Here is a 14291-nt window from a genome sequence, read left to right on the forward strand (position 1 = left end):
TATTAGATTATTTAAATAGATTGTCTGGTCTTGATTTATCTTAGGTATGTGGTACCTATCCAGAAAGTTGTCCATTTCTTTTAGGTTTTAAAGTTTTGTGGAGTTTAGGTTTTTGAAATATGACCTGATAATTCTCTGGATTTCCTCAATGTCTGTTGTTATGTCCCCCTTTTCATTTCTGATTTTGTTGATTTGGATTCTCTCTCTCTGTCTTTTGGATAATTTGGATAAAGACTTGTCTATCTTGTTGATTTTCTCAAAGAACCAACTCTTTGTTTCATTAGCTTTTTGTATTATTCTCTTATTTTCTATTTTGTTATTTCACCTCTCACTTTGATAATTTCTTGGCATCTATTCTTCCTGGGAGACTTTGCTTCTGCTTGTTGTAGAGCTTTCAGGTGTACTGTTAAGCCACCAGTGTGAGATTTCTCCAACTTCTTCATGTGGGCATTTAGTGCTATGAATTTCCCTCTTAGCACTGCTTTCATACTCTCCCATGAGTTTGGGTATGTGGTGTCTTCATTTTCGTTAATCTCTAGGTAGTCTTGAATTTCTTTCTTTATTGCTTCCTTAACCCATTGGTGATTCAGTTGAGCATTATTCATTTTCCATGAGATTGTAGGTTTTCTGTAGTTTTTGTTGTTGTTGAAATCTAACTTTAAACCATTGTGGTCTGATAGAACACAGGAGGTTATTCCAATTGTTTTGTATCTGTTGAGATTTGCTTTGTGCCCAAGTATGTGGTCAATTTTAGGGAAGGTTCCATTAGGTGCTGAAAAGAAGGTATATTCTTTTTTGTTAGTATAGAATGTTCTGTAGATAACTATTAGTTCCATTTGGGTCATGACATCAGTTAAGTCCTTTATTTCTCTGTTAAGTTTTGATTTGGGAGATCTGTCCAGTGGTGAAAATGGGGTGCTGAGGTCTCCCACTATTAATGTGTGGGGTTTTATATGTGGTTTAAGCTTTAGTAATATTTTTTACATATGTGGGTGCCCTTGTATTTGGGGCATAAATGTTCGGAATTGAAACTTCCTCTTGGTGGATCTTTCCTCTTCCTAAATATAATCCCAACAGCACAGACAATGAGCACAACAATTAATAAATGGGACCTCTTGAAACTGAGAAATTTTTTTTTATTTTATTTTACAATACCATTCAGTTCTACATAAGAGCCACAGATTCCCTTGTTCTCTCCCTTCCTGCCCCCCTCCCCTTCCCCCCAGCCCACCCATCATTCCCACTCCCTCCAGGGCAAAGCCTCCCCCAAGGACTGTAAACGACCTGGTAGACTCACTCCAGGCAGGTCCAGTCCCCTCTTCCCAGACTGAGCTAAGCGTCCCTGCATAAGTCCCAGGTTTCAAAAAGCTAACTCATGCAATGAGCCCAGGATCTGGTACAACTGCCTAGATGACTCCCAAACAGATCAAGCCAATCAACTGTCTCACCTATTCAGAGGGTCTGATCCAGTTGGGGGCCCCGCAGCCTTTGGTTCATAGTTCATGTGTTTCCATTCGTTTAGCTATTTGTCCCTGTGCTTTATCCAACCTTGGTTTATTCAATTCTCACTCACATAAAGCCTCCTCTTTCTCGCTAATTAGACTCCTGGAGCTCTACCTGGGGCCTAGCCATGGATGTCTGCATCCAGAGTCCTCAGTTCTTGGATGGGGTTTCTGGCACAACTATTAGGGTGTTTGGCCATCTCATCACCAGAGTAGGTCAGTTCCAGCTGTGTCTCAACCATTGCCAGCAGTTTTTTGTGGGGGTATCTTTGTGGATTTCTGTGGGACTCTTTAGCACTTTGTTTCTTCCTTTTCCCCTGTGGTCTTCATTTACCATTGTCTTCTATTCCTTGTTCTCCCTCTCTATTCTTGATTCACCTGGGATCTCCCACTCTCTTTCCCTTGACCCTTGCCCTTCATTGCTCCCACTCATGTCCAGGTTGTTCATGAAGATCTCAGCCATTTCTCCGTTATTGGGCAATCCTCGTGTCTTTCTTGGGGTCCTGTTTTCCAGGTAGCCAGGTGATGTGAGTAGCAATCTAGTCATCCTTATTTCATGTCTAGTATCCTCCTATGAGTGAGTACATACCATATTTGTTTTTCTGAGTCTGGGCTACCTCACTCAGGATGATTTTTTCTAGATCCATCCATTTGCCTGCAAACCTCATGATGTCATTGTTTTTCTCTGTTGAGTAGTATTCCATTGAGTATATGTGCCACAATTTATTTATCCATTCTTCAGTTGAAGGGTGTCTAGGTTGTTTCCAGGTTTTGGCTATTACAAACAATGCTGATATGAACATAGCTGAGCAAGTGCTTTTGTGGTATTATTGAACATTTCTTGGGTATATGCCCAAGAGTGGTATAGCTGGATCTTGGGGGAGATTGATTCCCAATTTTCTAGGAAAGCACCATATTGATTTCCAAAGCGGTTGTACAAGCTTGCATTCCCACCAGCAGTGGAGGAGAGTTCCCCTAGCTCTGCAACCTCTCCAGCATATGTTGTCTTCAGTGTTTTTGATCTTAGCCATTCTGACAGGCATAAGGTGGTATCTCAGAGTTGTTTTGATTTGCATTTCCCTGATGATTAGGGATGTTGAGCAATTCCTTAAATGTCTTTCAGCCATTTGAGTTTCCTCTGTTGAGAAATCTCTGTTTAGTTCTGTAGCCCATTTCTTAATTGGACTGTTGGTCGTTTTGATGTCTAATTTCTTGAGTTCCTTACATATTCTGGATATCAGTCCTCTGTCGAATATGGGGTTGTTAAAGATCTTTTCCCATTCTGTAGGCTGTTGCTTTGCCTTGTTGACCGTATCCTTTGCTCTACAAAAGATTCTCAATTTCAAGAGGTCGCCATTGTTTGATTGTTTCTCTCAATGCTGTGCTACTGGTGTTATATTTAGGAAGTGATCTCCAATGCCAATGCATTCAAGACTACTTCCTACTTTCTCTTCTAGCAGGATCAGAGTAGGAGCTTTTTGACTTTCTGCTTAACCTTGTCTATATAACACTTTCCTGAACAGCTGTAGCTACACAGAAAATAAAATGTCCTAATACTCAAATGTGCATTTATGTGTATATATTTTTTCCACCCCCCAGCTCTTCTCCACATTGTGTCCATGGAAATTCAGATTTTTCTCTTTCATAAATATAGATAAATTGCTAGTATCTAAATAAATGTCACACAGACACACATACACAAAATAATATATTGACATTTTAAGCCAACTCTTTATGGCCTGAACATTGGGCCTACAATAGACTGTGATTTTTTTACCCAGTTTTTTGTTTTGTTTTGTTTTGTTTCTCATGACAGGTTTCTCTGTGTAGCTTTGCATATTTCCTGGTACTCACTTGGTAGCCCAGGCTGTCCTCAAACTCACAGAGATCGGCATGGCTCTGCCTCCAAGGGAGTGTGCCATCACTGCTTGGCATTTACCCAGTTTTTACAAACTGTAATTGGTGGGGGGTTGTGTTGGTGCACAAATTTAATCCCAGCACTGCATTGGCAGAGGTAGGCAGACCTGATTTCAAGGCCTCTCTAGTCTACAGAGTGAGTTCCAGGACACTAAGGGATACACAAATAAACTCTGTCTCAGTCAGGGGAATCATTTGGGCTGTTATGAGCACTAACTAGCCAGGCAGTCGTGGTGCACCCACTTAATCCCAGCCCTCAGGAGGCAGAGACAAGCAGATCGCAGAGAGTTGGAGGACAGCCTGGCCAATAGAGGCAGATCCAGGATAGGCACCAAAACTACACAGAGAAACTCTATCTCCAAAAACAAAAGAAAGCAAAACAAACAACAAACAAACAAACAAACACAAAATCAAACAAAGAAACAACAAAGAGAAAGGAATAACTGCTTTTTCAGAGGACCTGGGTTCACAATGTACTTCACAGCTGTCAATTACTCTAGTTCCAGGGGATCAGACCCAGGTCTAGACATATATACAAGCAAAACACCAACGAACATAAAAATAAATTATAAAAAAAAGATTTAAAAACGTGTAAGGGCCAGACAGTGGTGCACAGCTTTAGTCCCAGGGCTCAGGAGGCAGAGCCTGGCAGATCTCTGTGACTTGGAAACCAGCTTGGCTAGATAGTGATTTCCAGAAAAGTACCCAAAACTACACAGGAAACCCTGTCTCAAAAAAGGAGGAAAAAATAAAACAGGCGGTGGTGCACACTTTTTAATCCTAGTACTCGGGAGGCAGAGGCAGGCAGATCTCTGTTGAAAGGCTTCAAAGTTACAGAGAAACTCTATCTTGAAAAAACAAACAACAACAACAGCAATAAAAACAAACAAACAAAAAAAATAAGGAACCTCAATAGAAGTCATGGTTCACAAAATTGGACTTTGGTGGTATTTGTGCTTTTTTGCGTCCCTGTTTCTCTGTCTCAGGTCAGTAAACATGTTTGTTGCATCTCTACCAGAAAAATTTTGTCATAAAGCAAGATCTGACAGTGGGGTAATATTTAGAATACACAATGAAATATTTTTAAATGAACTGCAAGAAAAAGCAGCCCTAAAAGGCCATGGTGTCACACACACCTTTAATCTAAGCACAAGGGACGCAGAGGCAGGTGGATCCCTGATTTCTGGGCTAGGCTGGTGTACCTAAATAGAATTCAAAGAAAGCTGAGGATACAAAAAGACACCTGTTTCAAATGAATAAAGTAAAGAAAACAAGTAGATTTTCTTTTCAAAATTTAATGAATGGAGTATAGAACTACAGAGAAAGTCTCAAAAGATGGAACACAGAGGCCAGAGCAACTATTTTGGATGCTGATAACAAGCTGGGTATGGTGGATTACTCCTTTAATCCCAGCACTAAGGAGGCAGAGACAGGGGGATCTTTATGAAGATCACCTCATCCTGTTCTATACAAAGACCTGCAGGAAAGTTAGGTCCATTTGTAGTGAGACCTTGTCTCTAAAACAAACAAACAAATATAACCAAAACAAATGAAAAAAACAAAGAAAAAAATGAACAAACCCAACAGGCTGGAAAGTAGTGACTCACATCTTTAATCCCAGCACTCATCAGGCAGAAGCAGGCAGATCTCTGAGATCAAATCCACTTGGGTCTACCTGGTTTAGAAGACAGCCAAGGCTACACACAGAAATGCCATCTCAAAATTATGTATATGTCATATTGAGCAATAAGGTCAATGCAAATTAAATCTACCCTGAGATTTTCTTAGCTAAACAGAGTGTTCAAGATTAAAAAAAAAAAAAAGGACACCTTATGCTGTAGAAGATGTGGGAGAGAGGAACACTTATCTTGATGATGTGAGTGCAAACTGTTGCAGCCACTATAGAAACAATGTGGATATTCCTCAAAAGCTGACAAAACAGGGCTTGGGTTGCAGGTCTGGAATGCCAACCAGTCAGGCCTGAGGTTGCCAGGCTGCATTTCAGAGCTGTCAGGGCAAGTTAGTGGGACCCTGTACCCAAACTAAAAATAGAAGGGGAGAGTGGCCACAGGTGACTCTTCTAATCAAGGAATTTTCCACAAGGTCTGGTGACGTGTGAGAGTAAGAGGGTGGGAGAAAAAAAACCCAACTCCTAAGAGATTTCCTCTGACATCTACACCCCTATAGTGAGCTGTGAGTGCTGGCAGACACACAAACATATATTAAAGAAGGCTGGTATATATTTCTATGCTGGGGTGTGTCATAGCATACACTGAGTATGGCTTTATATTATGTGATTACAAGTTGTGTTGACATATAAGTACATCAGTATTATGGTCTTTTTATAGCTCTTTTGGTGGTCCTGTCACCCAGTTCCCAAATAAATACCAAGTGGAGGCATATTCTTCATTATGAATGCCTGGTCTTAGTTTAACTTGTTTCTTGCCAGCTTTTCTTAAATGATCCTGTCTACCTTTGGCCTCTGGGCTTTTCCATTCTCTTACTACTGTAAATCTTACTCTTTCTCTGTGGCTTGCTGTGTGGCTGTGGCTATGTGTCTGTGTGTCTGGCTGCTGAAGTCCTTCTCCTTGCTGGCTGTTAGATGCCCTCTCAGATTTTCCATTCTATTTTTCCTCTCTGCCTGCCAGCTCCAGCTATCTTTCTCCTGCCTCATGATTGGCTCTTCAGGTCTTTATTAGCCCATCAGGTTTTTTGTACAGGCAAAGTAACAAAGCCTCACAGAGTTAAACAAATGCAACATAAACAAAAGCAACACACCTTAAAAAATATTCTATAACACACCGGTATATGCAGTGTTCCTGGAACTAGAATTATCCCTTATAGTGAGGTCCCATATGCTTGAACCCACAGTCACCTCCAACATATATAAACTAGGGGGACATTTAATTCCCATGGACTCTGTGGAGTTGGGATTTGTGACAGGATTTCCCAAACATGATTTAAAACCATTATTACTCTATGGGACTAGAGAAAGAGAGAGCTCAGTGGTTAAGAGCACTTGTTGCTCTTGCATAGGACCTGGGTTCTGTTCCAAGCACCCATCTGTAGTTCTCAAAGGTCTGTAGTTTTATTCTTAGAAATCCTCATCCCTCTTCGGGCCTTAAGACCCCATATATTGCATACATGCATGCAGGCATTCTCATGTACAAATATTTGGGGAGGAAAGTCATACAACAGCCATTCTGGCAAGAACGAATTATTTTAAAAATTGTTGCATAAAATATTTATACTTTTATTAAACTAACATGTAACACAATAAGACTTAATATTTTAAAACATTTTTGAAATAATTTCAGTATGTGGACAATATAGGCCTGAAGAATAGCCTGCATCAGTCTCCTAAAACCTGAGATTAAGTTCATGAATGATCACATTTGGCATTGATATGAAAATTTCTGGGCATGGACTGCTCTATTGTGAGAGGTATTATGTAGTCAGAAACTAACTTCAAGTCTCTGAGCACTCCCCTTGGCGTAGATCCTCATATATCAACTTCCAGAGCTGCTCTGAAGATGGATGTAAGTACTGAACAACATCTGGGCTTCTGGGTGAAGCTCTAGTGGAAACTGAAGCTTCCACTGAGGCTGGACCATCAGTCACTGCTGGGTCAGTCTGGATTTCAACTACTGGGGGTTTCCCAAAATTGGGAGGTGCAGCAGGGGCTTGACCATCAAGCAGGTCCTCTTGGGAACTACACCTTGAATCTTCAACAGCCTGATCATTATTGAGAGAAGCTTCCATGCTTGGTTTGAGGTTGGGAATGGAGCCCACAGTAGATGTGCCTGGAGACAAGGACCCCACATTGGCAGTGACTGATAACTGACCAGGAGAGTGGGTTGGCACAGCATCATCTTGAGAGCTTCCAGTTGATTCTGGGAGTGCTTCTTTAACATTCTTGAGTTCCTCCCGTTTGCACCTAGCACGTTGGTTCTTGAACCATATCTGGAAGGACAAAAACAATTGTCAGAGGAAGACCTGTGTGCCCAAGTGAACATGTTGATTGGAAATCTTGTCTCTGTCAACTACCCCCATAAAAACAAAGGTCTGGAGCTCCAAAAAAATGTAAGAGGTCGATAATTCATGATTCGACATAAAAGAAAAGTAATCTGCAGCTAGAATATCTAGGCTTTTAAAAGGGCCCCTTTTGTCTGGGTCACTGAGACTTTGGCAAGGTGAAAATATGGCTCTATATTGGTACTGAGATTGAAGAAACACCAGATCCAGTTATGGATGCACATAGGTATAACTTCCACGAATGTCTAAGCTCCCCCATACATGATGAATCATGGAGAGTTTGTATTCTGATAAATTTACAGGTTCCATGGCTAGCTATTCTGGCTGCAGAAGAGAGATAACAAGAGAAATACAGACCTTGACCTCATTCTCGGTAACACCAATCAGTGGTGCCAGCTTCACCCTTTGCTCCAAGTCTGGGTACATGTGCTGATTAAAATGTTCTAAGAGGAGGAGCTTCTGTTCGTGGGAATACACGGTACGTTCCTTTCGTTGCTTCCTCGGATCTTTATGGCAAACTTGCTGATCACCATATTTCTTTGAACCCACCATAGGGCCTAGGGAACTCTCACAACCAGAACTCACTGAGGAACTTGAGGGCATCTGGTGACTAGGATGCACTGATTGGGTTCCCAGCGTTGGGGGACCTGGATGCCTTGGGAGACTAGGTTTCCTTGATGGTCCTGGAGACTCCTGGCGGCCTAGGCTCCTTACAGGATCTGAGTGCCATTGGAGATTTGATTGCATTAGTGTTCTTGGAGGAAATAGGGGACTTTGAGACATTGGCAGACTTGACTTCCTTGCAGAATCTTGAGCCATCTGGAAACCTGTTTCCAAAGGTGCATATATGAATGTAGTTAGAAATCTGGATGTGAGGAGGGAATTTGAGGAATACGTGGCCTTAAGTTTCTGGATTTGGCTGAAACTTTTGGGAGACACCTATGCACTGGTGGACATGGAAATATACTGGGATGTAACCCAACTTTAAGTAAGTTCATGTACTGGAGAACCTGGAGGAGGCAAATGCATAACACCAGATCCACAGATCTTATATTACACCATTAAGAGGTTGGAGCATTTTCCAATATCCTGTGGAGCAGGAATCACTTCAGGTCTTCAAACTTTCTCTCTACCTGACCCTCTTCCCATGTACAGGGCATATGGTAGACCTCACCCTCCAGATACACATACTAACTCCAGAGTGCTATCAAAGACTCTTCCTAACCTATCATACCCTCTCTCCCAGAAAGATACCCCCTCCACAAAACCATCATATACACACTAAATTTCAGGCCACTAACTCACTTTGTCTGGACCCACTGTCTGTTGGAATTTTACTCCAAGAACCTGGGCTTAAATATTTTCTACAAATAGAAGAACAACAACATCTTAGATGTTCAGGAAGCCTGTGTCAGGGAAGAGCTTAGTTTACTGGCCAAGACCCAGGAAGCTTTCTTGACATCTTCAGATGATTTAGATTAGCTACTAAATCCAATGCAAATTTAACCAAGCAGGCCTAGGTGAGGCTGTTTCACAGAGCACTTGTCTAGGTTTGTATGCATTCAGGAGATCAACCCACACTATTGTGAAAATGGTAGAAAATATATAGGAACTAGATTGAAAAATATGTTTTGCATGTCTTTTCTGTGTGTGTTTTGTCCCCAGGTTGCCAGAGCCCATATCTCTAGGTTAGAAGATAACATATTGAAAGTGGTTTTCTCCTTTCACCATGTGAACCATGGGAAAACAACACAGGTAACCGGGCTAGTTAACAAGAACTTTGACCACACCATCTCCCAAGCTTCAGATCTCTGATTCTCAGAATTACGTCGCCAGGGAAAGTAGATACTGGGGTTCTGTAGCTCAGGCTGATTTCACACTCACTGTGTTCAGGAGAATGACTGTGAAGTTCTCATCCCCCTGTGTACTAGTCATGGTTCTTTAGAGTCACAGAAGTTACTTAATAAATGCATATAGATATTTGAATTTAATGGATTGACTTACGTTCCAACAATGGCTAATTATGAATGGAAAATACAGGAATCCACGAGCTGTTCAGTCCCAGAAGGCTTGGTGTCTTGGTTGATCTGCCAGGATCTCAAAGAAGGAATCGATGGCCTGTTGGAGGTGAAGGCAAGCAGGCAGATTACCCTTCGTACTTTCCTTGCCCTTATATAGTATTCAGAGAGAAGGTGTGGCCCAGATTAAAGGTGTGCCTTCTAGCCTCAAGGTCTGGATTAAAGGCTTGAGTCATTCAGGCTCAAGATTGAATCACAGACCTGTTGCCCTCCTGCCTCCAGATCTGGATCACAAGTGTGCCCTCCATATCTGGATAATAGTTCATTCCAGATATAATCAAGTTGACAACCAGGAGTAGCCATCACAACCTGAATTGAACATACTGAGATTAGAAGAACAGTTCCCTTGAGTGTGCCTTTACCAAGCTTTTTAGTTGCTACTAAGTAAGAAACATTCTGTCCTAACTAGATATTTGTTCTTCCTTGTGAAAACATTGTTCTCTAGGTAGAAATTTTGTCCTTTTTCTTTGATATCTGGTAAGACACTGGTTCTGTAGCTGCTCTTGCTATAAGCCAGAGAGACAGGAGAACTTGAACTTGCTGTGTAGCTCATAATCACCTATTGAAGTTGGGATTACAGATTACCATCATGGTCAACCACAGGGTAGACATGGAAAAGAAGATGGATTCTGGGGTGATATATTGTGTCCCCAAATATATTGTGTACCATAATAAACCTTATCTGGGGTCAGAATACAGAACAGTCATTAGATTAGACATAGTGGCCAGAGAGTGGTGCATGCCACCACATTAATCCCAGAACTTGAGTCCTCATTTCTTGCTTGGGATATACACACACCTTTAATCCCAGATAATGATGGCAAGAAGCAGAAAGATATATAAAGTGTGAGGATCAGAAAGTAGAAGCTCTTAAGCTTGTAGGCTTTTTAGCAGCAGTTCAGTGGAGACAAGTTTGGGTGAGGACTCAGAGGCTTCCAGGCTGAGGATTAATGGAGAAAGGATCCAATGAGGAGCTGTTGAGGTGAGGTTGGTTATGGCTTTTTCTGTTTCTCTGATCTTAAAGAATTCATCCCAGGATCTGGCTCTGGGTTTTTTATTAATAAGACCGTTTATCAATTCATCTTACAGGATTCGACTCTGCCCACTGAGCTCCACCCCAACCCTTTGTGTTGCTGTTTTGCTGAGTCAGAGTGTCTGTCTGAAGTCTGCACTGGCCTGGGATGTGCAGAGGTCTTATTGATAAGCCTCTTTTATGCTGAGAATACAAGTATGAACCACCACACCTAGACCTCTGTGCTTTTACATTTTTATTGACTTATTTTTATTCTTGTCATAGGATCTCATGGGAACAATAAACTTAAAACCCGAATGGCCTGTAGACATGACCAACTAAATGTTCTCCATGATGCCCCGTTTGGAGGCCTTTAGAATTAATTGTCAGATCATTTAAAGTTTACTAAAATTTAGCCCATTTATTGCCTCTGGACACCACGTTGGTATAGCAGGTCTGCATAGTCTTGGAGGTAGAGAAAGGAGGATCAGGACATGAGGGGCCATCCTTGACTAAACAGTGGCTCCAAAGCCTGCCTAGGTACAGATAACCCTGATTCTAAAGGAAAAGAATTATCTAACAAAAGACAAAAATCTTTTCATGGTTCTCTAAATTTTCAAGTGAAAAGAATAATCATACACTTAATGTTATCAAAGGCTACATAGGGAACAGACCTGTGGACACAGACCTGTGTTCCCAGCTATTTCCATATGCAGCAGGAGTCTTGAAAGTTCAAGGACAGCCTGGGCTACAGAATGACTTTGATTGTCAAACAGGAATATGTGGCCAGAACTTTTCATTTGAGAAAACAGGGAATAGACTACCAATTTATCTAAATGGGAAATCTCTTTCTGTTTTTACTATGAACAGGACCCCATTTCAATCTCCAGTCCTGAGGAGAGAATAGAAAGAAAAAGACAAAACAGGAAATGATTTATTTTTGTGAGAGAGAGGAGGCTATATATCTGCTATGGGTGGAGATGGACCTTCGGGCCTCATCCTGGCGCCTATACCAGCACCCTAAACCTCAGTGATATTCCCAGACCAAGAAGATGTTTTTAAACATTTCAATTCCATTATATTATGTGAGGGATGAGAAGCCACGTGTGGATGTCAATTGAGATGTTGTAGAAATCTCTTTTCTTGAGATGCCTTTCCATCTTGGTGCACACAAAAACACAAAAATCAATTCCTATTTTCTAGTAAAATAAAGAAAGTACAAAACAAATTTTGATTTTTATTATTATTTTAGATTTTTAATGAATTATTGTACTCAAGCCTGATGACATTTCCAACCCCTTTCCCTCTCTCTCTTCCCAGTTGCTCGCCCCAATCTCCCTTCTTCCCTCTCTACCCACTCTTCCTCTTTTCTCTTCTGAAAAGGACAGGCCTCTCATGTCTATCAGCCAGTCATGGCATATAAGGTGCTGTAGGACCAGGCACCTCCTCTCCTATTAAGACTGCAAGAGGCAGCCCAACAAGAATTGATATCCCAAAAGCAGATAACAGAGACAGCCCCTGCTCCCACTGTTAGGAGTCCACAACAAGACCAAGCTACACAACTGCAAGAGATGTGCAGAGTGCCTAGGTCAGTCCCATACAAGCTCTCTGGTTGGGAGTTCAGTCTCTGTGAGCTCCTATGAGCTGAGCTGAGTTGATTCTGTGGGTTTTCATGTATATCCTCAGCCCCTCCAAATTGCAGTAAGGCTCATTAAGGAAGGGAATGGCTCAGTTGCGTTTAGCCTAGTGGCTATGGGTGGGTTAGGAGTTCTGTTGGGCTTTTCTGTGTCAAACAAACAGATTGGAAGCCCAGAGCCACTTTGAGATCTTTGGCATTTGCTAACTCTGCAGCTCACACATGATTGAGTCTGTATGATAATGAGTATTCAGAGACGGGTAAAGCCAGGGAGGCACTCACCAACCTAAGACAGAGCTTCTGTGTGGTCTGGGCAGGCTTCTCCATGACAGGTCCAAGGTGGCCTGCTGATGTCCCTGGCAACCTAAGTCAGAAGCTCATTTTTTAGTAAAAGGGAGACCTCTAGGTCTCTGGCCCCATTTTGGGTAACTGTTTCCTTGCTTGCTAACCTTGACCTTGATATCCTCCCTATGCTAATTCCCGGCCAGGTTCCACCTCCTGAATGCTTAAGGGAAGATCCTTGTCTGGGTATCCTGCATAATGGATGTTAACAGCTTATATGCAAGATTGTAAAACTTCAGTAGAGAATTTCTGCCCTCTGGGGATCTCCCATTGTACTTTAGCCTGTATTTAAGAGTTCCTCCCTTTTTCAATAAATGGCATTTGGCATTAAACAAACAATCAAACAATAAATAAATAAATAAAATTCAATATATATGTTCTAGTATGTAACAGTAGAATTTATCACAGTAATCATAGGCACACTGTGGTAAAATGTTTAAACCAAAAAGATAACTAGACATAGTCTAATAATTGAATGTTATAAAGTTTTCCTCTGACTTTTAAACTAGAATGAGGGCTGAAGAAATGGTTCAGAGGATAAAAGCCCTGGCTGCTCTTTCAGAGGACCTGAGTTCAATTCCCAGCACCCACATGGTGGCTCACAACCATCTGTGATGAGATCTGGTGCCTTCTTCTGGCCTGCAGGCCTACATGCAGGAGGAACACTATACACATAATAAATAAATACATATTTTTTCTTTTTTATAGTGGAATGAGTGTGGACAAGAGGGCTCAGTTCCCAGTCCTGAGAAGACCGAGCTTGTTCTGTGGAACCTACTTGTCTTGTAGACATGAGAAGTGTTTTCTGCAAGTTGTCCTCTGGTCTCTACATGGATGTCATGAACAAAAAATAAATAAACAAACAAACATAAACATAAAATCAAGAAACAACAGATACAATCTCTATGTGAGTATTTAGGTGTTCAAATGAGAAGAACAATCATAAACTCTTCATGTTATCAAAGGTTGCCTATGAGCCAGACCCAGGATCACAGACCTGCAAATCCATCTACTTGGGAAGCTGCCTCAGGAGAACTGCCAGTTCAAGGACAGCCTAGCCTACAGAGTGACTTTGAGCTCCACCAGGAGTATGTGACCAGAACTTTTCATTTGAATGAAAGGGAATGGAGATAAGAGGTTTCTATGAGTAGGACACCTCTTTCCATTTTTACTATGAGCACATCTCTGATTCAATCTCTTGTCTTGAGGAGACAAAGAAAAAGAGGAGAGAGAACAGCCAAGGAATAAATTAATATGAGATAACTGCTGGAGGTAAATGAAGGCAAAAGTCTTGTATGTGTGGAGATGAACATTCAGGTCTCAACTTTGCTCTCGGGAATGCATCGTAAGCCTCAGAGACACACCAGTCCAAGATTACATTGAACATTTTCAATTACATGTGATCACATATGAGGCTGGTGGACCCACAGGTGGATAAAAATGGACAAGTTGCATAGTTTTTTTCTTCTACAAATGTTTTAACTGGTCAGCCCTTCTGGGATGCACAGCAAAGAAATTACTGGCTTTTGACCAAAACAGTATATACAATCTATTCAATCACCTTGGCATTGGGTCTACTTTTAGTCCTAAGGCTCAAAATGGAGCAAGAGTAGGAGATTTTGACTTCCTGCTTACCCTTGCCTATATAACACTTTCCATGACAGCTGGAGCTACACAGAAAATAAAATGTCCTAATACTCAAATGTGCATTTATGTGTATATATTTTTTCAACACCCCCAGCTCTTCTCCACACTGTGTCCATGCAACT

The 14291-nt window shown here is 41.4% G+C and overlaps 1 protein-coding gene across 1 annotated transcript; it reads right to left on the reverse strand.

Moving 5' to 3' along the window:
- Positions 1–6887: 6887 nt before the first annotated feature.
- Positions 6888–8006, reverse strand: LOC143268041 (oocyte-specific homeobox protein 6-like). Its single transcript, XM_076548353.1, has 2 exons — positions 7812–8006; positions 6888–7382 (listed from the first exon to the last, which is right to left on the reverse strand). Exons 1-2 carry the CDS (start codon positions 8004–8006, stop codon positions 6888–6890), a joined length of 690 nt encoding a protein of 229 aa, XP_076404468.1.
- Positions 8007–14291: the final 6285 nt, after the last annotated feature.

Source organism: Peromyscus maniculatus, chromosome 12 (assembly GCF_049852395.1).
Source record: "Peromyscus maniculatus bairdii isolate BWxNUB_F1_BW_parent chromosome 12, HU_Pman_BW_mat_3.1, whole genome shotgun sequence".
NCBI classification, from domain to species: domain Eukaryota; kingdom Metazoa; phylum Chordata; class Mammalia; order Rodentia; family Cricetidae; genus Peromyscus; species Peromyscus maniculatus.

Excerpts from the sequence above, each read along its gene's own strand:
- LOC143268041 (XM_076548353.1), bottom strand. The coding sequence starts at position 8,006 with ATGGTGGGTTCAAAGAAATATGGTGATCAGCAAGTTTGCCATAAAGAT. Across the intron at positions 7,383-7,811 it reads TTACCGAGAATGAGGTCAAG|ATATGGTTCAAGAACCAACG; the intron begins GTCTGTATTTCT and ends TTGTCCTTCCAG.